Source organism: Macaca fascicularis, chromosome 14, assembly GCF_037993035.2.
Source record: "Macaca fascicularis isolate 582-1 chromosome 14, T2T-MFA8v1.1".
Classification (NCBI taxonomy): domain Eukaryota; kingdom Metazoa; phylum Chordata; class Mammalia; order Primates; family Cercopithecidae; genus Macaca; species Macaca fascicularis.
Window position 1 is genome coordinate 29,498,310 of NC_088388.1, and position 24,901 is coordinate 29,523,210.

Genomic DNA, 24,901 nt, shown 5'->3' on the forward strand with positions numbered 1-24,901 from the left:
GGCGTGAGTCACCGCGCCCGGCCCCAGCCAACTTTTTTAAGAAAAGAATTCAAAGTAAGAAAAAAAGTAAGCAAGCACAAACATGAAGTGTTGTATCAGTCAGATGAGGGTTTGAATGAACCTAGAAATGGCTCTGCTTCTTATGAGCTATGTGACCCTGGATGAGCTAATGCACTTCTCTAACTTGAAATTTCTTATTTGTTAACTAAGGATAATACATCTGCATTTGCAGAGCTATTGTCAGAACTGAAAATATAGCAAGTCTCAGGCTCAGTGCACTTGGTAGAGCCCCTAATAAATGGTGGCTGAACATTTACAGATTTACACAAGAAGTAGGAAAGAACAGAATCTGGGTAACAGAAGAGAATGCCTGAGCCTCTAGGTATAAGAAGCACATGATGAGGGGGACCGACGTGGACAAGTTTGGCTGGCGGGAAAGAACAAGGGATCACAGCGTCCAAGTGCACAGCACTTACTGCAGTTCTCTTCATCACTGCCATCGGGACAGTCCTCAAACCCATTGCACCGGAAGCGACCAATGATGCAGTGGATGCCGCTGGCGCAGGGGAAGAAGGTCGGGCCGCATTTCGACTTAGCCTTGGCTGCAGGAAGAAAAAGAAACAGCAAGACATCAGGAGATGTTCTCAGATGACTGCATACTCATCCTACTAACACTGAATGTGAAAATGAGTCCACTTAAGATTTATCTTAAAGTCCCTGAAGCTTTCTTCTCATTACCACCACCCACCTCAAACACCCAGCCAGATTGAACACCCACATGCAGCATCATCTAGAGAGGAATGCTTCAAAAGTACCCAAGAGGCTAACATAGCCCCTGCACCACAGCAGGTGCCAATCAAAACGTACTGAATGAAGCCACGAAGAAGAACAGGTAAGTAAATGGATGATGAGTAGATGAAGGTGCTGAAGCATCAACATTTAGTAAGTGTTCACCATGCTAGGCGGTGTGCTCAGAGCTCTGTATGGATCATCTCATTTAATTCACCCAGCAACCACCCAACGGGATGATGGGCAGAAAAGAGGTAACAAAACAGAACTGCAACTGCTATGCTTACAAAGACCTCCTTGCAAGGTTGGCTCTTCCTTGGCTGGAGTCTGGGAACTTGGATTTTGAGAGACTTTGCACCACCCTAACTAACAAGAGTGGCTCACTGTGCCTAAACTGTTTATGCAAACAGTACAACTTACACTGAACACCCCTGCTTTCCTTCCTTCTGGGAGGCTATAATTTTGGTACATGCTGAGCAAAGGGTGCCTATGTGATCAGTCTCTAATAAAAATTCTGGATACTGAGTCTCTAGTGAGTGTCCCTGGTAACATTCCACATGTGTTGTTACATTACAACTCATTGCTAGGGGAATTAGCGCATCCTTTGGACTCAACTGGGAGAGGACTCTTGGAAGCCTGAACCTGATTTCATCCGGACTTTATTCCACTCATCTTTTACCTGTGTTGATTTTGCTTTGTATCCCTTTGCTGTAATTAATCATAGCCATGAGTATGACCATACACTGAGTTCTGTGAATTCTCCTGGCAAATCGCTGAACCTGGGGTGGTCTTGGGAGCCCCAAACAAATGAGTATGGTTCTTATCACCACTTCATAAATGCGCTTTGAGAAATCAAGTGACTTGCCCAAGGTCACACAGTTGGAAAATCAAGCACCGGGTGAGGGCCGGCACACAGGTTCCAGAAGCCCTGACCTCAACCAACTCGACAGCATTGCCTCTCTCTCTGCCAGAGGCTGTCACTTTCCACAACAGAAGCCAGACTCCTGCTCCAAATAAATTCTTCTTCCACTCATGCTGTACAAATAGTTTTAGCAGAAACCGCTGTAACTTGGGCTTGATTGAGTGTCCTGCTAAACCAAACAGCCCTGTGGGGTAATGTACTCTCCCATTAATGGTTCTGGTGCTCTGGCTTGCGATTAGGGGATGTGAGATGAGATCTATTGCTACATCCCAGGTAGCAGGCCCTATGTAGCATCCCTCTTGTCTCCTGTCTTAGAGGCAGGGCCCATGGTCCTCCAAGAAGGAAGGGCCATTTCTTTGAAACAAACAGGCAATAAATTACCTCCACGTTCTTGCTGTCTGTAACATGCTGACTTTGGCAACAGCCAACTCACAATCATCAGGGTTTTAAGGCCTGAAATGTTCCAGGTTTTAAAAACCCATGTGGCTTTGTTTCACCTTGGAACTTCTGTCACGGTACTGGTGTACTCTTCTCAAAGCATAAACTCAGGACAGTCCTGGGTTCAAGTTCCAACTCTATTTTTTATGATGGGCAAGTTTCTAAATTTTGCGAGACTTCAGTTTCCTTACTGTGGCATCCTGATAAGTAAGCAACAAGTAAGCGGGCCCAAGTTGGGAAGAACAATTGTTCCAAGAAATGGCTAATCACAAACCCACTGGCCCAACATCCTTTCATTAAATACCTCATTCCATAAGTAGGCCCCTCCAGCATGACCCTATAAAACTTTCCTCCAGCCCCTGCCGCTTTGCAGACGGCCCATTCGCTGCCGTGCTGCCTGTTGCACCCATGCAACGTATTTTTGTACTTTTGCTGACAAATCTGCCCTTCTTTACCTATGACTGTCTTGGTATTCTTTTACCACCCACGACATCAGCCCCAACCAGTTGCATCCACAACATTTATTAGTAAATTGGAGGTAACATCTACTTCCTCGGGCTCTAGTAAGGATTGAGATAATCTATACGAGACATTATAGAGCATGGTATACAGTAGATGCTCAATTAATGGTAATGCTTATGCTATTTGTCATCATCGTCATCATCATCATCATCATCATCACTAAGTTCACAGAATTTAGAAACTGATCATGGAGAGGCAGGCAGAGAGGGGCACAGAGGCAGAGCTGGGCCCAGGGCAGTACCACACTCTATGGTGTCAGCAGGAGCGTGGAGCAGGCAGGAGTCCCACCCTTCTGGGCATGGCTGCAGTCACCCAAACTGCAGCTGCAGACGCAGACATCTCTGTATTCTCAGGGGCCCAGGAAGGGCCCCCCTTTACTCCCACAGTCTCAGAGGTGTCTGCTCCAGCTCCCTGGCCTCTCCCTGCTGTCAGCACCCACTGAGATCATGGAGCAAAGTTGAGGCCGAGCCTGGGCACTGTTGCAACCCAGCTGGATGTGTGCACGCTCAGGGCAGTGCTGACACACCAGCGCCCTGCCACCTCAGCTGCCTCTGGACTTTGGGTGAAGACAAACATGGGAGGGAGACCAAGGCGGTGCTGAAGACAGCTTGGCACTGCCCTGCAGGTGCCCCTTGGCACAACCCTGGGCACCATGAAAGACAGCAGGAGGCAGACATGCTCCTAGGCAGAGGGGGCAGGTCCCTGGTGAAGCCCAATCTTCAAGCCAGGGAAGGCCTGAGGCCTGAGGGCCAGGCTGTGGGTCCCACAGACTGGAGTGGGAACTTTTCCAGGCCCACCCATGGATTAGTCAGCATGCATGCACTTCCTCCCCTCTGAGGCCCATAAAAGCCCTGAACTCAGTCAGACTGGAGGAGACAACAGGACAAACTGCAGAGAGGAGTTACCCTCTGTGCTGAGAGCTGAACACTCATCAAGACACCCTGGCTACAGAGAGGAGCTGCCCACTGTGAGTCTCCTCTGAGCTGTTCTATTGCTTAATAAAGTTCCTCTTTGTCTTGCTCACCCTCCACTTGTCTGCATACCTCATTCTTCCTGGATGCAGGACAAGAACTAGGGACTCACTGAATGGCAGGGCTAAAAGAGCAATACCACAAACAGGGATGAAACATGCTGTTTGCCCACCATGTTGTGGGAGACAAGAGGAGAGAAGAAAGAGAAGAGTTGTGGCCTTTTGGGGAGCCCAGACCTAAGAGCACCCCCAAGCCAGGGTTGTGATACCCTTTTTAGGGCTCTGTGGTTCCTGGAGTCTCCAAGCTTCCAGGCATCACACTGCATTCCCCAGTGTCAGCCATGGAAACTGCTTATGGTATGCCTGGTCCAACCGCAGCCTTGCGGGGAGCTAGCACCCATGCCTGTGTCTGGAGCTGCCTGCCCCACCACAGCTGGCATACCTGAATATGCAGTGGCTGAACTCCACACTCACTCACACAACTCTCACTGCTGTGCAACTGGCTTGCCCTTGTCAGGTATGGGGTCTAGGCCTGTAGTGGGAGCCAAGCACAGCCTGCCAGGTCAAGTGGGCAGAGGAGCCCAGAAGGCCAGAGCTAAACTTGGGCAAAGGTGCCACTGGCCACAGAAATTTCCAGCTGGCAAAGTGATACCCCAGAGATCCCGTAACAGTACTTCACTGCCCTCCATATGAGAAAAGAAGGGGTGTAAGAAAATATACATGTACTGACTTATCTGTGCAAAAGAAATACAGGAGGATAAACCAGAAACTAACGAGACTGGTTATCTATAGGGGGTGAGTTGGAAAGGAGTGAAAAACCATGGGGAACTGATATCAGACAAGATAACAGGATGAGAAGGTTGCACATTTCTTCGAGTATATCTATCTGACTCACCATATACTTGTGTAAATATGCTCAGAGCACTGTATATCTTGGAACCATGGTAGTATTTCACACACCCCAAAAATAAACACTTAAAATCAATCACATGTGGGGAAAACTCAAAATGAAATATTAACAATAATAAGTAAACATAACCGTATTACTAGTAAATAACACCACCACACTGAAGGGGATGGGGAAGAAAACAACCAGCCTAAGTAACTCAGGAAAACAGTATGTTGACTAGATTCCATAAAGCTAAAGAAAAAAAAAAAACTACAATACTGTACACTAGTTATATTTGTTTCTCCCAAGAGTATGGGTCATCAATTCTGAAACTATCTTCTGGGTGCACTAGGGTTGAACAAATATGTAAATATACTGTAAGATTTCTGTCAGAGAGAGAAGTTGCAAATAAAGAAAGTTGGAAGGCTAGGCCAGGTGCGGTGGCTCACGCCTGTAATCCCAGCACTTTGGGAGGCTGAGGTGAGTGGATCACGAGGTTAGGAGTTCAAGACCAGCCTGGCCAAGATGCTGAAAACCCATCTCTACTAAAAATACAAAAAAAATAGCCAGGCGTGGTAGAGGGCACCTGTAATTCCAGCCACTCAGGAGGCTGAGGCAGAAAATTGCTTGAACCCAGGAGGTGGAGGTTACAGTAAGCTGAGATTGTGCCACTGCACTCCAGCCTGGGTGACAGAGCGAGACTCATCTGAAAAAAAAAAAGAAAAAGAAAAGAAAGTGAGAAGGCTAAAGTGAATCCTGAGGCTTTGGTTATTGAACCAAAATTTCCAATGGAAATTTGAAGGAATTGGAGGCCACCAGTATGAACTCAAGGTCTGCAAAAATTAGACAGACAGTACAGATGGATGGATGGATGGATGGATGGATGGATGGATGGATGGATGGATGGACAGATGGACAGACAGACAAAAATAAATATTGACTTGTGTGTATATACGGAATAGTGTATATACATACATTTCCTAGCTCCATCTGCTGAGGGAGACTAGAAGCAGTACACCTAAACAGCAATAAGCACACCTAGCAGCCAGATCTTGGTTTCTAAATACCATTATCTAACAAAGAAAACCAACCTCCTTGGAGAAGTGGTTGATTCCAGGAAGAATATACAAACAAGATGAACCCGGAGTATCTTCTGTTGCCAGATGTGTGAAAATAAAGTAAATAAGTGTCCAAATATCATGGGAGCATGTCAAAAGGACACAGAAGTCACCCTGAAGTTCCCAATAGCCAAAGCTAGAACAATCCAAGCAACAAAGTCAACAACAGTATCAGATTATGACACAGATAATAAAATAAATATCTGAGGCCAACAAAATAAGGATCTAGTACCCGAGACTGATACCAAAAATTGTTGAATAAGTAAGTAAACAGGGAGAAAGGAAAGTTCTTCTTTATTGAAGACTTCTCATTAATAAATGTAGAAGAGGTGCCGGAAACAGAAAGCCACCACGAAGCAAACACTATTGTAATAACTGTTACAGGCAAGATCTGGCAATGGATGCTAAAATTAGAAAATAAACACTTGAGGAGAAACAGGATATGCACAGTGTCAAAGTATCTTCCCCAATATGTCATTTAATTACAAAGAGAAAAACAGTAACTTGACAGTGGAGAAACTTAGTAGATACCACCTCAACCAAGTGACCATGGTCAACATCATCAGCAATGAGATACATCAACATTATAGTCCCTTCATATAAGATGCTGTGTCAGGGGTCCCCAAGCCCACACAGATTCAATGATTCACTAGGGTAACTCCCAGGACTCGGCATATAATCAAAGCTAAGATTTCTTACAGTGAAAGGATAAAAAGGCCAAGGAAAAAGGTATATGAAATGAAGTCACAGGAAACCAGGCTCAAGCTTTCACAAGTATTCTTCCAGGGTAGACACACAGGATGTGCTTAATTCCTCCAGCAACAAGTTGTTGACAACATGTGTGAAATGTCACCCACCAGGGCGGCTCATTAGAGGCTCAGTGCTCACGGTTTTTATTAGGGGCTGGTCACGCAGGCATTCTCAGTACACCACATTTCCAGACTTCCAGCAGAAAAACAGCATCAACTACACGGTCTGCACAGCCAGTTTAGGCACGGTGAGCCACCATTAACAGTTGGGTAATGGGAAACCTACTGAAATTTAGGTTCCCAGATGCCAGCCAAGGGCCAATGTTCCAAGCACACTTTTCAAAGGGCAGCAGTCAGGCCTGCTGTGTTAATGCTTTTTCTGCACAGATGGGCATTTTGGCTTCTGCTGGGAAAGGCTACAGGAAGAGAAAAGCAGAGGAGTTCCATTTTCCAGGGTCAAGTTTGCCCCTCTGCCAGCTCTCCAGCCATCGTGTCCTTCCAGACAGGTTCAAGCTTCTGACACATGGTCCTTAATCAGCCAGTCTCGTTCTGGGCACCTTTTGAGGGAGCAGGGAAGAATGCTTATAGACTTTGCCATCTAGGCTGAGAGTGTTTCCTCATAAGCCTCAGCACATCACTCCTCTACTAAGAACATCACTGCCTTCCCATTAGAATAAAACCTGGAGTCATCATGCTGCTCTCCAATTCCAGGCTTTCTCATCAAGGCCATGAAGATCTTCCCATCTTGGAAATCTAACTACACAGGCTTCCTCGTTCCTCCTCAAGTCCAGCCAGCATAGTCCCACCTCAGGGCCTTTGCACTCTCTGTTCCCACCACCTGGAATGTCTTTTTCCCAGGGCTCAGCACGGCTCACTCCTCCATCTTAGTCTCTTGAATCATTGCACTATCTGCAGTAGAACCTATGCTCCCACCCTTAGTCGCTCTAACCCTCAGCCTTCTTTTCTTTCCCTTCACAGGACACATCACTACTTGATCTCACCAGTTTTGTACTAAGCTGTTTGGCTAATGCCCCTGCCTTCCAGCCTCCAAGAACGTACACTCATTTGCATACTTTCATTTATCATTTTTAAAGGAGCTGCACCGTACAGTACCTACACCATGTGCCTCATAAATATTTGCATAATGTCCAAATGAACCTATAAGAGGAAAGAGTGAGGCTGGACAACATGGCTAGTATTTCCTGAATGCTTAGTATGAGCTAAGCATCACACTCTGTCTCACTGATATCTTTTAAGTTCTCACACACATACAAAAAAAACATTTTACAGATAAGAAAACTGAGGTCCAGAAGTGAAGTAACTTGACAATGCTAATAAACAGAGTCAAGGCTCAAATATTTCCCTTGGCACAGCTGCTCTGTCGCCTCCTTAGATTTCTCCAAGGACCAGCCCAGTTCCAGAGGACTAGATTTTATGGGAGAAAGAGAAAAGAGTGAAAATATGAATGATTATAAACAAATTAGCCATCATCCAATTAACTGGCTCTTTGGCCCTGCCCTTGCACCCTTTTCAGGAATTACTAATGAGACTTCCTGCCTGGTCAGCATGCTCAGTCGTGGTTTATGTCAGGGGAGCCTGTCCTGTTATGATTTACATTTGCATCATCACATGCCCACAAAGCAGATCACAGGCAACCAGCCGAGTGCCTGGCAGGGGCAGAGAAAAGCCTGTCCCAGACAACAGCTGTCAGCTGCTGCCTGCCTGCATGACTTGCTACAGGGCTGTGGGGAAGGGGGGTCCTGGGCAAGGCTCCGACTGTCCCTCTCTCACCCCCCATTTCCACAAAGGGCAGATTTCCTCATAGAACTCAGCAGCGTCTGGCAGAAGGCGAAACACTGACCCTGCCTGTCTTTAAAGTAGCCCTGACAAAGGCAGACAGGGTGACTCTATTCCGCTGAATACTTGAATTCACCACTTTTCAAGGATTTAGTCCACAAACTTTTCAAAGCGGCAGCTTTCATTAGCAGGAAGATGGGGACCAAGGGTCTCCTGTGGGTTGGGTTTATTTCCTGACCGAAGCCCTCCCCCAACTTTTTAGAGCCGACTTCCCACAGTCCTGGAATTCACAGACCAGTAAGATAAAAAATAAAAAACTAGATGAAAGTGGAGGAAAGACTAATACAATTGCCAACTTTTTATTTTACGCAAAAACTTACACGAATACACGCGATGACCTCTACTTACTATTGCCCTAAATAAACATTTGCCTAAAATAACATATTGCCTTAGCATCCAAAATGCAGGAAGGCAAAGTCTCAGAGTAAGGAACTCTCTAACCTGAAAAGATAGAAACTTTATAGCTACATGTTCACTAGACTGTCTTTATTTTTCCCATTTCACCAGGGGCCAGTGACAACCAGGTCATAAATCAGAGACAGTCCTGGGACCAATATTCGGGGTCCACGTCAGAACTAGAGGGGGCCAGGAGGCATTCCAGTGTCTCCAGGTTGCGATATCCTAACGACAAAGACTCGTAACAACTGGAGCACACAGGCAGTCCACCCAGGTTCACTCAGTAACTAATTCTCACATTCCACAGATGAGAAAACTGAGGCCCAAAGAGGCAACTGTACTTGCCCAAAGTCACATAGCTGTTTAGGGTCAGATTGGTCTATAGTCCAGTTCTTCTGCTGGAGTCCAGCTTCTTTTAACTATACTACACTTTAGGCAGGGTACCCTAGGGCCACACCTGATCAAACCCCTCTTCTGGGACAGGCACAGGAGAAACTCCCAAGAAAAAGCCACTCTCCCACAGGAGCAGAACTTTCCAGGCCTTGTAGAGAAGGCTCTTCCCCAGACATCATCATGCCTGTAGCTCCCAATCTGCCCAGGAAGGGCACAGGGCTGCTCAAGGTCTGGAGGGTGATGGAAACTCCAGCATGGGCTTGCTGTCTCTGGCCACCACCCCAGATGCTTCCCAGGCAGCAATCACACAAAAGAGCTGGACAGAGGCTGCAATGTGGAAGCATCTCTGTTCCACCAGAACAGCCATGAAGTCAGCTAATCAGACCTGCTGCCTCTCTCAGGCTATGGCAACAGCTGCTGCTGTAGCTGTGGGTCTCTAGGATCTCTCTTCTAGACCTTTGTGGTTGGCCAAATGAGCAACAGCTACTCACCTTCAACCCCTGCTCATCTCCTACTCCTGCCCCAGGATCCTACCGGTATGTGGCTGAGAGAGCCCAACGAACAAGGAGCTGTTTCACAGTATCGCCACCCTTGCTTTTATAAACACAAGACATAGCTCACTGTGAAAAAGTCAAACCATGGAGAAACATACAAAGACAGATGTAAAATGTATAACAAATTGCCACCACGTGGGGAAGTACACTGCGGCCATTTTGGTAAACATGCTCTTACAGCATGTTCTCAAAAACTAGTGTGTGCAAATGGATCGCCCCAGGACCCTGTTAAAATGCAGTGGGTCTGGGGTGGAGCCTGGGATCCTGCATTCCTAACAAGTTCCCAGGCGATACTGCTGGCTCCAGGTGCCACAACTTCCAAGAGCAAAGGGCCACTGTCTTGTTCACTGTGTATCTCCAATGCCCAGAGAAGTGCCAGGCACACAGGCTACTCAATAATTACTGACGGAATTCAGAGGCAGAAATCCGAGCGTGCAATTTTACTTAAATGCACCCTTAAAATATATGCTATTCTGAAACCTGTTTTTGCTACATGACATATTGTGACATCTTTTCATGTCAATAACTACTGGTACACATCATCATTTTTAAGGGCTAAGGGTAACTTTACTTTGTCTGTGTACCCATAAATCCCATTACTGATGGACATTTGGGGTGTTTTCAATAAATAATGCACAGCCAGATGCATATTTTTCCCACTTGTATATTATCTCGTGAAGGTACAACTGCTAGGTCAAAGGATATGCATGTTTCACATTTTGGTATCCTTTTGACTGTTGACTGCCTCCTCCCTGAGGAACTGGTATTGTCTTCTGGCCACAGATGGCTATGAGAAAAGCCTCCAGCCCAGGATTGTCTGCTATGGGCTGATTCTCCCATGTTGGCAATGACGCTCCTAGAAGCACAAAGGCTGAGAGCATCCCATGGTTCCTCTGCATTTTTGTTAAGTTGCTCCTTAACTGCTGCTGCGCTCTATTATTCTCCATCCATCTCTCTCTTTTCATTTTAACATCTGTGTATTTCATTATTCTGCAGAGTAGGGGACATTCCTGTCTAGTCAAGGAAACCATGACTCTTCTTTTTATCATTTCTAAATCTGCACCGGGTATAGGGCATCAGTCTTTGCTGGAATTGGTTTCCCCGGGTTGCAGGAATCATGGGAAAATGCAGCGTCCTCCTTCTGTGAGATGCTCCTTGAGTTGATTTTCCTGGGCTACATGGTCTCCTTCGACTAATGACCCTGACAAAGGGCAAGGGCTGACTCTCACTCTTAGGACTGTCCTACTTGCTGGTATTTTTCCAGAATTCCCCATTCTCTGGGGCAGTGTCGCGGAGAAAAAGTCAGTGATCCACCTGCAGCAGGATCCCCAAGGATGCTTGTGAACATGCAGATTCCTGAGTCTCTCCCCTAGGGGAATCTGCATTTTTACTAAGCACACTAAGGATCCCAATGGGTACTAAAATGTGAACATCCTACTCTGACCGATTCTACTGCTTTCTTATACCACAGAGCAAATGACCTCATCATTCTTTTCTTCCTGATGTTACTGCCGCTCCAAGAATCACGGCTACACAGCCAATGTGAGACCTACTCTGGCCATGACTCCTTCAAGCCAAGTCTAATACATCCCAGATAGAGGAGTTACCATGAGATGAATATCCACAAGGAAACAACTGGCCTCTTTATGATCGTTCCGCATTTCAACACTGCTCTCTTCTTTCCCATTTGTGTGCAAGATACAAATTCTGCTTCACACACAAAAGCTGTGGGCTCATATACAAATGGTTGTTATTCAAGCAAAAAGGCCCTTTTTAAAGCTTTGAAACTTACTCAGTTCTGTCCACTTCGTAAGGATTTACATTTACCTGTGCCCAACAGAAAATAGAATTAAAGAGGCAATAAATAATCTGCTCCTGTTTGGCCAATATCAAAATATTCCTAAGCATCCTATTACCTGTCTGGTGCTGAGTCAGTCGTGTGGGAATTCAACCTGTCTGGTGCTGAGTCAGTCGTGTGGGAATTCAAACGCGAAGCCGACAGGCTCTCTCTGTGATAGTGGAAGACAGAGACAGGTAAAGGAGCCCCTGTATGTAATGCAAATAGTGCCCTGATGGGGGAGCTATAGGATGCTTAATCTCAAACTAGGGAGGAGGCTGGCATCAGAACAGGCTTCTCAGGGGAAGGTCGGTTTCAGCTGAGGTGGGCCATGGTCTAGGCGGAAAAGCAATGTAATATTTACAGCGTGAGGCCTCACTCATTCCGTTTTTCATTCCACTAATATTAATTCACAAACTCTGTGTCACACCTGCAAAGAATGAGAATACACAGAAGACACCGAGGTGTTTGTGGAATTGTGGAATCAACGATGTTCCAAGCCGCCTGTGTAAAAGCCTGGAGGTAGAACAAAGTGATAAAGGAGGAACTGAAAGGAGGTCAGTATGAACATGCTTCTCATATCCGTAAAAGTACCTGGTATCTTTTCATTAATTAAAAAAATCAAAAGCCCTATTTCTCATTTAAAAAACTGTGCTATGAACCAGTTACAATTCAGCTCACTGTAAAGATGTGAGAATGACAAGGGCTAAGCAAAAGTATATGTCAGAAAAGAATCAAAGTGTAAAATTCACATAATTTGAATCAACATGCACAGCTCCCCAAAGTGAATACCCACATGTGGCCATTGCTAGCTAAAAACTGCAAAAAGCAGTCGATCTGATGTTGCTACTATTAATATATTCAGTCCTCTAGCTCATTTGGTGAAAGGTCAAACTGGTTCCTTTTAAAATGACTTCATGGTTGGGGACAAGAAAGCAAAGAAAGCCTTGTAAAAATAACTGACTTTTAAAAAGTAATCTGCCTGGATTCTCCAGGAAATCTGGGGGCCAAAGCAGGGAGCTCCTTTATTGTGGTCCCAAGGCAGATGACAAACAGCCCAGAAAACAAACTCACTCCTGGAATTCTAGCCTTTGCAAAAATTACGGCTTGGGCAAAAAGCCCTTTGCTTGTTGCAACAGTTCAGCTCCACATGACTACTGGAGTAGACTCCAAGTTTTATCGATCAGATATTGCAATGTATTATTTCTTCCTAAAATAACATATTGGCTGTTTCAGACGTACACACTGGGGAGTGAAAGAGCAACAGACCATACGCTAACTGGAATATAAATACAGAAAGAAGGCATCCAGTTGAAGCAGCTTTGCCAGAAGATTCTCTTGTAGAAAATTCTTTCCAAACCTCTTCTCTTTTAAGCTGAGAAGAGGAGGTCTACAGCCTGGGGTTAAGAGGTCAGAAGGACTCAGGGTCAAGAAGCATCCAGGTTTCTGGGACGGGCACGGTGGCTCACTCCTGTAATCCCAGCACTTTGGGACGCTGAGGTGGGTGGATCACGAGGTCAGGAGATCGACACCATCCCGACTAACACAGTGAAACCCTATCTCTACTAAAAGTACAAAAAATTAGCCGGTTGTGGTGGCACATGCCTGTAGTCCCAGCTACTCAGGAGGTTGAGGCAGGAGAATCGCTTGAACCCAAGAGGCGGGGATTGCAGTGAGCTGAGATTGCGCCACTGCACTCCAACCTGGGCAACAGAGTGAGACTGTCAAAAAAAAAAAAAAAAGGAAAAGAAAAGAAAAAGAAAAGAGGCATCCAGGTATCCACCTCAGTTCCACCACGTAATCACTGAGATCTTGGATGAATCACTTAACTTCCCTCAGCCTCAGTGTCCCCATCTGTAAAAGAAAGATAAAGATGGTACAGAACTCCCCAGCTGTTGTGAAAATAAAATGAGATTTTGCATGTAGAGAATACAGCAAAACGTTTGCTATCTGGTAGAGAGTCAGTAATGCCTTCCCCTCCCTAACATGGTTCATGGTTCTACAAATTGCTTTTCACATAGATGGCTAGTCCTGAGAAAAATGAGGTGGAAATCAATGTAATGTTTAGACAGTCTAAGGCTTTGCTCTTTCAGTTATTCATTCCACCAACAGTAATTCTCAACTCGCTTTATGCCACACACAGAACCAAGTGTGGGGGTTGCAAAGAGAATAAAACAATTTCTGCTAGCAAGAGGCCCTTAGCTAAAGAAAACACCTGGCCAAGAGAAAGAGAAAAAAAAGAGACAATAAACAGACGATTGCAATGAAATGTGGTAAGTGCTACATAAGCTGTATCAACATTTGCCTTTCAATAGTTAATTATGGCTGGGTGTGGTGGCTCACACCTGTAATCCCAGCACTTTGGGAGGCCAAGATGGGTGGATTGCTTGAACTCAAGAGTTCAAGACCAGCCTGGGCAACATGGTGAAACCTTATGTCTACAAAAAAATAAAATAAAATAAAATAGCCAGGCACACGCCTGTAGTTCCTGCTACTCTGGAGGCTAGGGTGGGAGGATCGCTTCAGCCCAGGAGGCGGAGGCTGCAGTAAGCCAAGATTATACCACTGCACTCTAGCCTGAGTGACAGAGCAAGATCCTGTCTTTTAAAAAAGTTAATTACAGCAGTTAAGCAGTTAGATGTCAGCCTGCTTGGGTTCAAATGTTGTCTCTACCACTTATTGGCCATACGATTTATGGTAAGTTGGTTACCCTCTCTGTGCCTCAATTTCCTTATCAGGAAATGGAGATATGAACACTACTAACCTCGCTCAGTTGTTGTGGGGATTAAATAACACAATGTATTAATTACTTGGCACTTTTTCTGGAACAAAGTATTAGCTATGATAGTTAATACTATATTTGCTATTGTTTTATACATTACATCTTGTTATTATCTGATATTACACTACAAAATATAGTATTATAAAATATAAAATGTAGTATTATGTAGTATTGAGTGTTACAGATTATCCAGCATTATTATACAGTATTAACTATTATTACTATTCCCATTTATTATTATTATTATCATTTCAGATAATTTCTGCCCAGCAGTGGATGCTTAATTAATATGTGGGGAATGGCCAGAATGCAAAAGGACCTCAGAAAGAGTGGGACCCACTCAGCCTGGGGGAGCCAGGGGGTACTTCATAAACCCGTGCTATTTTAGTTGGTTATGAAAGATTTATAGGAGTGTGTTAGTGAAAAAAAAGAGAGAAGGACACTCCAGGCAAGAGGAATGGCATGAACTAAAGCTCAGAGTTGAAACAGGTTATGGCTTGTACAGAAATCTGGGAGAAGCTAGGGCACCTGGGACACGAGCTATGTGGCAGGAGATGCGTCTGGAAGCAAGGCAGACAGGAGTCTGGAATTATCCTGGAAGCCAGCAGACATCTTTCTAGAGGAAAGTGATGCATCAGATTTGTTTTTTATGAAGAAACTTTTTATATGAACCCACAAAGATATCATGAAGCTACTGGAAGTCAAGGAAATCTCTTCATCCCCCTCAAAAGCCCTGAGGGAGCAGAAGAGAGACAAGCCCATAATATTCTTTGCACTTTTAGGAAGAAAGACACTATAAACCACAACAGAATTCAAAGTGGCTATCATGGACCCTTAAAGTACTTTTATTATGAAGAATGACAGGCGGAAAAAAAGGCAAAATTTCCACCGAGCAAGTTTGGGATTAGGAAATTATAATCTAAAGGGATTTTTAAAGGTTATTTATTTTGGCTATCTGTAATGCACACACGTATATGGATAAAGAGGTTTTTGTGTGCATATATATTGGAATGAAAATTCTAGAGAATTTATGAGCAGGAAACTAAGATACTCCCAACCACTGCTTCTACAGACAAATCTTGAGGGGTGGGGAAAGATCTAAAAAGATAATAAATACATGTGGGTTAGGTAACTGAGCCTCTGGAGGCTTTTCACTACTTGGTGGAAAATCTTCCTGACAGTGGATCGAAGTCCCTGGGATTAAGACCAGATGTGGGCACAGAGATTCCGGCAGAACAGAATGGTCTCCACCTAAAAAAAAAAAGTGTTTCGGTAAAGGTATCATCCAACAGCATGAAAATTGATATCTAAGGGATGACTCCTAACAAGTGGTAGAAAAAAAGTACGAAAAAAAAAAATGAGTGAAAAGTGTGAGAATCACAGACAGTTTTCAAGTTTGAATAAACTCAGAGAGGACTCCACTGTAGCCCCTCTTCCATCTCACTTAGGCAAGGAGGGTTATCTTCACCAAAAGAAGGGTTTTCTTTTCAGAGCCGCCACCCTCTCCCATCCCCTTGACTCCTGGCAAACTTTGAGGTTTTCCTTCTTCAAACATCCTCGCTTCCGTGGCATATTCTTTGCCTTCAGACTCCAAAGAGGAAGCTCATTTCTGATGAGCTCTCTAGGGGCATCTCTGAAAGGTTTTCCTGGCCCTCCCCACATGATCCACATAAACAGCAGAACCCTAAAACTCAGGTTTTTTCTCAAAACACCTGCAAAGGGCAGAGATAAAGGCCTACGATGTGAAGATTAAGCCACTGTAACATCCATGCGAACTCAAGACTTCCATTCAGAGACAGCAGGGGTGAGAGTGTCAACGGGGCAGAGAGGGAGGGAGGCTCCTTCAGGCTGCTCCTACAGCTTGTACTTTTAGGAAGAAAGACACTATAAACCATAACAGAATTCTGTGTCATGATGTAACTTGAAAACAACTCTTTTGGGAAAATAGTACATTAGTGCACCACAAGTCTTGCTCTAGGAAAGGTTTCACCAAGGCATCCTGAAATTTCTATAATGCCTTCTACATCAGTCACAGGAATCAGAAAATCCCATGGCTATCATCTCTTGGTAGCTATGAGCTAACTTTAACAACAAAATACTGATCCTCAGCTTCTAACTTATCCTATAAAGGCAGTGACTCTCAATCCTGGCTGCATATTAGAATAGCCTAGGAGGCTTAAAAAAATATTTGAAATCAGGAGAGTATAAGTGGCTATACTAATATCAGACAAAATCAAATCTAAAACCAAAAAAAAGTTCAGTTCCTGGAGACAAAGTAGAACTTTTATGATAAAATAGTCAATATATCTTCTATCAGGAAGACATAATTACATGTACCTAAAAACAGAGCCCCAAGATACTTGAAGCAGAAACTGACAGAATTAAAGGGAGAAATAGTCAGTTAAACAATGATAGTTGGAAACTTCAGTACTCCATCTTCAATAATGGTTAGAATAACTAGGCTGAAGATCAACAAGAAAATAGAAGGCATGAACACCACCACAAAACGGACTTAATAGATGTCTACAGGACACACTACCCAACAACCACAGAACACATTCTTCCCAAGTATATATGAAACATTCTCCAGGACAGACCAAATATTAGGAAATAAAACAAACCTCAATACACTTAAAAGGAATGAAATCATATAACATATGTTCTCCAACCACAAAGGAATGAAATTAGAAATCAACAACAGGAAGGAAATTTGTGCAACTCACAAATATGTGGAAATTAACATACTCCTAAATAACCAATGGGTCAAAACAAGAAATCAAAAATAAAGTTAAAAAACAATTTGAGATGAATGAAAACAAAAACACAACATACCAAAACAAGGCTGAGTGAAAGTTATAGCTGTAAATGCCTACATTAAAAAACAGAAAGATTTCAAACTCGCACATACACAAACTATTAGAACTAGCCGAGAGTGGTACCTCATGCCTGTAATCCCAGCATTTTGGGAGGCTAAGAAGGGCAGATCACTTGAACCCAGGAGTTGGAGACCAGCCTGGGCAACATGGCGAAATCCCGTCTCTACAAAAAAAAATTTTTTTAATTAGTCAGGTGTGGTGGCCTGCACCTGTAGTCCAGCTATTTGGGAAGCTGAGGTGGGAGGATCCCTTGAGCCTGGGAGGTCAAGGTTGCAGTGAACTGTGATCACACCACTGCACTCCTGCACTCTAGCCTGGGCAACAGAGTGAGATCCTGTCTCAAAAATAAAAAAACAAAACTATTAGAACAAACAAGCTTAGCAAGGTTGCAATAGACAAGGTGGATATACCAAAATCAATTGTGTTTTTATACACTAGCAATTAACAATCCAAAAATGAAATTATGAAAACAATTCCATTTCCAATAGTATCAAAAAGAATAAAATACTTAGGAATAATTTTAACAAAAGAAGTGTAAGACTTGCACACTGAAAACTACAAAACATCACTGAAATAAAGAAGACCTAAGTAAACAGAAAGCCATCCCATGTTCAAGAATTTAAAGACTTAAAATTGGTTAAGACGGCAATACTCCCCAAATTGATCCACAGAGTCTACGGAACCCTTATACTAAAATCTCAGCTAGCTTCTTGGCAGAACGGACAAGCTGATCATAAATTCATATGGAAATTCAAGGGACTCTGAATAGCCAAAACCATATTGAAAAAGAAGAACAAAATTAGAGGACTCACACTTCTCAATTTAAAAATATACTACACAAAGCTAAAGTAATCAAGACACTGTGGTTATTGGCATAAGGGTACACATATGGATCAATAAAATAAAATTGAGTGTCTAGAAATAAACCTTTACTTTTCTAGTCAATCGATTTTTGACAAGAGTGCCAAGAAAATTCACTGGATAGTCTTTTCAACAAATAGCTGAAACAACTGGAAATTCACATATAAAAGAACGAAATTGGACTCCTATATTCCATACAATGGAATGAAGTACTGATACATGACACAACACAGATGAACCTTGAAAACATTATTCTAAGTCAAAGAAGCCAGACACAAAAGGCCACATATTGTATGATTCCATTATATGAAATGTCCAGAACAGGCAAATCTGTAGAGACAAAAAGTGGATTAGGGGTTCCCAGGAACTAAGAGAGGGAAGAAGGGGGAATGACTGCTAATGGGTACATGGTTTCTTCTTGGGGTGATTAAAATGTTCTAAAATTAGATAGTAGCAATAAATTGTACAGCTCTCTGAACATAACTAGATAAAGAACAAAACTTTCTAGTAAAGGCTAAGATCTAAGAAGACTGGTGACATCAGAAATGAAAGAGTTGCTTTTTTCCAGGAAAGTCCTAATTAGCCAAATTCCTCCCCAGGCAAAATTAGGCAATACTGGGGGATGTAGGGAGGTGAGTGTGGATGACCTTTCTGGTCTTAAAGTTTGAAGTTTACATTTGTTTTATCTGAGTTCCTTCCTCAGGGAAGGACTTACAGGCCTCTCAAAAAAGTATCAAAGAGCTGAAACTCACCAGATCACCACATCCAGACAATGAAATGCAGAGATCCTCTATTCATCATAATTGTTTCCTTGCTCTTCCCCAGTTCCTGTTTGCTTACACATTGTTACATTTCTTCCCTGCTATACAAAGCTAGTTTTAGTGGGTCAACATATTAGTCTTTTCTAATAAAGACATACCTAAGGCTGGGTAATTGGAAAGAGGTTTAATTGACTCACAGTTCAGCATGGCTGGTGAGGTCTCAGGAAACTTACAATCATGGTGGAAGGGGAAGCAAACACGTGCTTCTTCACATGGGGGCAGCAAGAAGTGCCCAGCAAAAGGGGGAAAAGCCCCTTATAAAACCATCAGATTTCATGAGAACTCATTCACTGTCATGAGAACAGTATGAAGGTAACTACTCCCATGATTAAATTACCTCCCACCAAGTCCCTCCCATGGCACATGGGGATTATAGGAACTAAAATCAAGATGAGATTTGGGTGGCGACACAGCCAAACCATATCAGTCAGGGAGATGAATTTGAGACTGAGCTCCCATCTCCTAAGCTGCAGCACCTGATTGAAAGGTTTCTTCCTTGGCAATGATCGTCATGTTGCTGATGGGCTTTCTGTGTGTGGAGTAGCAGGTCCTAATACTGAACACCTGGTGTTTCAGTAACAAAAAGAAAGACTTACCTGGCCCCAAAATGTCAATACTTTTGAGGTTGAAGAACCAACCCTGTACTAGGGAAAGGTCAATACTCTTGGATTTTTTGCCTTTTCAGATTTACAGAAACTTTATATTCTACATCATATGGGCTATATAGCCCATATTAATGGTTAAGATTATAAAGTTATTTTTATAATAGAAATCAAACAGACATGGACTCAAATCCTGGATCTATGCCTTACCAGAACTATAACTTTGGACAAGTTACCTAACTGCCCTGGGCTTTTCCTCTCTCATCCATAAAATGGAAGATGAAACTGACCTTACAGAGTAGTTGGGAGGATTAAATGAGAAGATGCCTAAGGCTAAGAGTTTTTATTACTATAACTACCTTTTTTTTTTTTTTTTTTTTTTTTTAAGTTCCGAAAGCGGCTTGGTATCAGAAAATGGGTGACTGGGTCACCTAAAAATAGGGCTATTTTATCCGGTAACAATTAATATGCAAACTGGCAAATTTTATGAGCTAATAAGCAATTGAAACACACAGTTGATATTCCTCACTATTACGTTATAATCTAGCTAAAGAGAGACTGACCAAAGACCCAGTTGCCATAGTAATAAAAAGTTTCTGTGGGTCTTACTGATAAATGCTTTTTCCATTTTCCAGGCTGGGCTTTATGCACAAGCCCCCTGTGGTTGAGTCTTTTCTACTTACTAAACCTATTATCTTTCTGCTGCTCAAAAACCAATTTATTATAGTGAAAAGAGCCACCCAAAACAGGACGTGATGACAGCCTGTCATTTATTGTGGGTTTCTGTAATGGTGCTCCCCAGTTAGTAGTACCAATTAGCAGCTCAATAAGACATGCAGCTGCTTCTTAGCAGCTCAGTAAGACATATTAAACCACCTTCCATTACCTCCACTATGCCAGGTACCAGCACAAGATTCCTTCATCCTTGGCCAGGCGCAGTGGCTCACACCTGTCATCCCAGCACTTTGGGAGGCCAAGGCAGGCAGATCACTTGAGGTCAGGAGTTCAAGACCAGCCTGACCAACATGGTGAAACCCTATCTCTACTAAAAAAGTACAAAAATTAGCCGGATGTGGTGCCACGTGCCTGTAGTCCCAGCTACTCGGGAGGCTGAGGCAGAACAATCACTTGAACCCAGGAGGCGGAGGTTGCAGTGAGCCAAGATTGCACCACTGCACCACAGCCTGGGCAACAGAGCGAGACTCTGTCTCGGGGGGGGGGGGGGGGGAAAACGATTCCCTCATCTTTACTGTAAATGAGGAAGAGGAAGAAGACACTCTTACTAATGTTTATTGTGTGTTCTGGGCTTTCATGGACTTTATCCTGCTTAGACTTCACGAAAAAACTGTGAGGCAGGAATGATTACCAGTACTGCACAGAAGACAGGAAGCATCACAGTGGTTAAGGAACCTGTCCAGGGACACACTTTTATACATATATTTATTTGTTATAAATTCATAATTTATTTTCATAAATTGAGTTGGCTGAGATAAATAAATACTTTTAAATGCGGAAAATGGGATGTTACAAGGAAAAGCAGAGAAGAAAGGTAATAGACAAAATGCATTTCACAAACTATTATAAGATCACTAGTATCAGGGCTGAAATTTTAGTTGAGTTTCCTTGTGGCCAAAATAACAAAGGAAGCATGATCAATAGTAAGGATGGAGAGAAGTATCCAGAACATTAGAAGTGAACTATTTATAAGACAAGAGATTTTTGGTGCCCCCACACCATAACCCCATCACACAAGCAAGCAAATCATAAAATGTGAGTCACTCCACCTCACAGGTTCATGCCATTCTCCTGCCTCAGCCTCCCGAGTAGCTGGGATTACAGGTGCCCGCCACCACGCCCAGCTAATTTTTTGTATTTTTAGTACAGACGGAGTTTCACAGCGTTAGCCAGGATGGTCTCAATCTCCTGACCTCGTGATCCACCTGTCTCGGCCTCCCAAAGTGCTGGGATTACAGGCATGAGCCACTGCACCCAGCTGAGTTATATAACTTCTGATGCCTCAGTTTCCTTATCTGTAAAATGAAGATGCCAATCATGATACTCATCTCGCAAAACTACTGTGGAGATTAAATGTAAAGCACTTAGACTTTTTAGACTCCATTACATAAGTGTAAACTATTACTATCCCTCCTATTCCCATCACAGTCTATTGACTGACTATGTGCTAGGCATTGTGCTAAGCATGGGTGGATAGAGCCTTTCACAAGGCAGGGGAGGTCTCACTCTCAGTGGTGCTCTAGTCAGGGGAGGATGAAAAAGAAAAAAAACAAATCAGGCAGTGCTAAGTGCTAGGTGGTGATGTACAGAGATGTGATAGTCGGCAACTGGACAAGTAGTCTGGGTGTTGAGGAAAGGAATATCTATAGCAGAAGCAGTTCCAGAGAGGTTTAGAAGACAAGAAGTCAGCCAACCAAGGGGGAGAGGGGACAGCAGCCCAGGCAGAGAGGCAACGTCGAGAACATACCTAAAGCCTGGAAAGAATCTGAAACAGAAAGAAGGGTTGGGCCGGGCGCGGTGGCTCACGCCTGTAATCCCAGCACTTTGGGAGGCCGAGGCGGGCGGATCACAAGGTCAGGAGATCGAGACCACGGTGAAACCCCGTCTCTACTAAAAATACAAAAAATTAGCCGGGCGCGGTGGCGGGCGCCTGTAGTCCCAGCTACTCAGGAGGCTGAGGCAGGAGAATGGCGTAAACCCAGGAGGCGGAGCTTGCAGTGAGCCGAGATCGCGCCACTGCACTCCAGCCTGGGCGACAGAGCGAGACTCCGTCTCAAAAAACAAAAAACAAAAACAAAAACAAAAAAAAAAGAAAGAAGGGTTGTGGAGTGGGGCTGAAGCAGAGTGCCCAGGGATGGCAGGGGGGGGCACAATGAGTCAGAGAGGTCAGCAGGAGCTGGGTTAGGTAGGGCTTCTTCAGCCTGGCTAAGGAGTTTGAGTTCAGAATTCTAGCTGTGATGAGAAGTCATTACAGGGGAGTGACCTTATTTATCTTTTTTTTTTTTTTTTTTTTTTTTTGAGACAGGGTTTCACTCTGTTGCTCAGGTTGAGTGACCTTATTTATTTATTTATTTATTTATTTATTTATTTATTTTGAGACAGGGTTTCACTCTGTTGCTCGGGTTGAGTGACCTTATTTATTTATGTATTTATTTTGAGACAGGGTTTCACTCTGTTGCTCAGGTTAGCGTGCGGTGGTACAATCATGACTCGCTGCCACCTCACCCTCCCATGCTCAAGTGTGCCTCAGCCTCCTGAGTAGCTGGAACTACAGGCATGCATTACAGACCAGCTAATTTTCTCATTTTGTGTAGAGACAGTGTCTCACTGTGTTGCCCAGGCTGGTCTTGAATTCCTCAGCTCAAGTGGTCCTCTTACCTCAGCCTCCCAAAGTGCTGGGATTACAAGTGTGAGTCACTGTGCCTGGCCTGATTTATCCTTTATACAAGACCACTCAGCTGCCCTGTGAGAAATGCTCTGAGAGCACAGAGGGAGGCACAGAGGGAGGCAAAGGAAGCAGGTAGACCAGTCCAGGGAGTGACAACAGTGCCTTACACTAGCACAGGAGTGGGGAAGATAGAGAGCTGTGAATGAATTCAGTATCGTCTAAACCGGGGTTCCTCAACCTCAGCACTCTTCACACTAAAGCTGGGTAATTCTTTGTTGAGGTGACTGTCCTATACATTGTAAGGTGTTTCACATCTTTCCTAGCCTCTATCCACATACACCAGCTGCAACCCCAATTGTGACCATCAAAAATGTCTCTATACATTGCCAAACGACTATGAGGGTTAAAATCACCTCTGACTGAGACCCACTGCTTTAGAAGTCGAGTTGACTGGGCCTGCTAATGGATTAGAACAGGGAGAGAGAGGACTCAAGAAGGATTTCTAAGTTTTTGTATGTAACAAGGTAAGATCATCTTAGACATTCAGAGGGCTCTCCCTCTATACCAGTGGGCTGGGTTTTGATTTTCAGTGCTACTCAATCATTCATTCATTCAAACAGTCCACAATGAGTGTCAGCCAAACCCAATGCCAGGGACGCAAGCGTAACTTAAAGAGCTCACAATTTGACAGAGACATAGACCTATAAGCAAATGGGGTTGATAAAGTAGGTCATATGCGTCAGAAAAACCCCCAAGACTGACCAGAGCGTGAAGGAAGACATGGCTCTTTGCTTCTGGGGGAAGTGGTGGGAGTGCTCCCGTGAGATTTCAATGTTGTGCCTGGAAGACAGAGGCACAGAGGGAAATGGCATGTGCCACAGCACTGGGTTTGAGACAGGGCTGGCGGGCAGAGAGGAGGAGGGAAGGAGCTGCTGCTGGACAGACAGGAGGGACCAGCCAGGAGGGCTCTGTAAGACACACTTGATTCCATGTGCAATCTGGGAGCCAGTGGAGGGTGGTTGTTATTCCTACTCCTTATTACTAATGATTAAAGGAAAATCAAAGAGACATCTCCCGAGTGCTCGGAGGGCATCAACCCCAGTGCTGGGCGCTCTACTTAGATGAGGCACTTCATCCTTCCTCCAGATGAGAAAACTGCAACCTAAAGAACTCAGTGACTTGCGCAAGATTTCTTGGCTGACAAGTGGCAGAGCCAGGATGTGAACCCAGACCAGCTGGCTCCAGAGTTCACGCTAGGCAAGGAAATTGTGACGCAAATGTGTGGTTTAGGAAGATCATTCAGGAAATAAAAATATCTGAGGATCACTAGTTTATGGAAATAAATGAGCAAGGGAAAATGTATTACATGGAAAGGTCAGAATTCATTTCCAGGCAATTGATGATCCAGGGAGGAAGACCAAGAAGGCAGAAGGGCAGCCAAGAGATAGTGGGGAGAATCTCAGCAAACAAAGGAGAGAAGACAAAGCGGCAGTTCGCAGCATCCAGTACTGCTTCAAGGTCAAGTAAGAACAGATTTCAACATTTGCTGGATCTGACAACTAAGAGATTCTTGGAGCAAAACATTACTGTGGAGGATCAAAAGCCAGGTGCAGAGGGCCCAGGAGTCACACACTGGCTACAACAAAGGAGAAGGAACAAGAGCCAGTGGGACACTAGCTTGAGGAAGAGTGTGGGGCCAGGGGGGAGACTAAAGATGAGGAGGTAAAGAAGTAATTACTGCAAGGAATTCGCAAACCTGAGTGTAGATTAGGCTCCCCTGGCGAAACAGGATACAAGTGGGTTTCTGGCCCCATCCCAAACCCAACAACCTTTGTTTCCCAAGTTGGCCTCAATCCACCAGGGACCCTGACGATCACAGGAACCACTGAGTGAGGCAACATTTCTCATAGTGTGGTTCCTGGAACACTGGCAACTTCCTGGGTCTATCCTAGGCCTCCTCATTGAGAATATCCCAGAAAGGTCCTGGGAAGCTGCTTACTGAAGACTCTAGGTCATTCTGATACAGCCAGCTTAGCTCCCTGAAAATCATAAACTCTAGACCTTTGTGGCTCAAAGTGTAGACCTCAGACCAGTGCATCAGCAACCACCTGGGGGGTTGAAA

General features: G+C 44.1%; 1 protein-coding gene across 7 annotated transcripts in view; it reads right to left on the reverse strand.

Annotated features, from left to right (window-relative positions):
• The window catches only part of LDLRAD3 (low density lipoprotein receptor class A domain containing 3), a 327,921-nt gene that overhangs the window by 191,799 nt on the left and 111,221 nt on the right, over positions 1–24,901 (reverse strand). For all 7 annotated transcript variants that reach the window (XR_012423327.1, XR_012423328.1, XR_012423326.1 and 4 more), the window contains exon 3: positions 477–602. Coding sequence is in view for 4 of the 7 variants with exons in the window: in XM_074013956.1 (XP_073870057.1) it covers positions 477–602 (126 nt within the window). In the remaining 3 variants the exon portion in view is untranslated. The remainder of the gene's footprint in view (positions 1–476; positions 603–24,901) is intronic.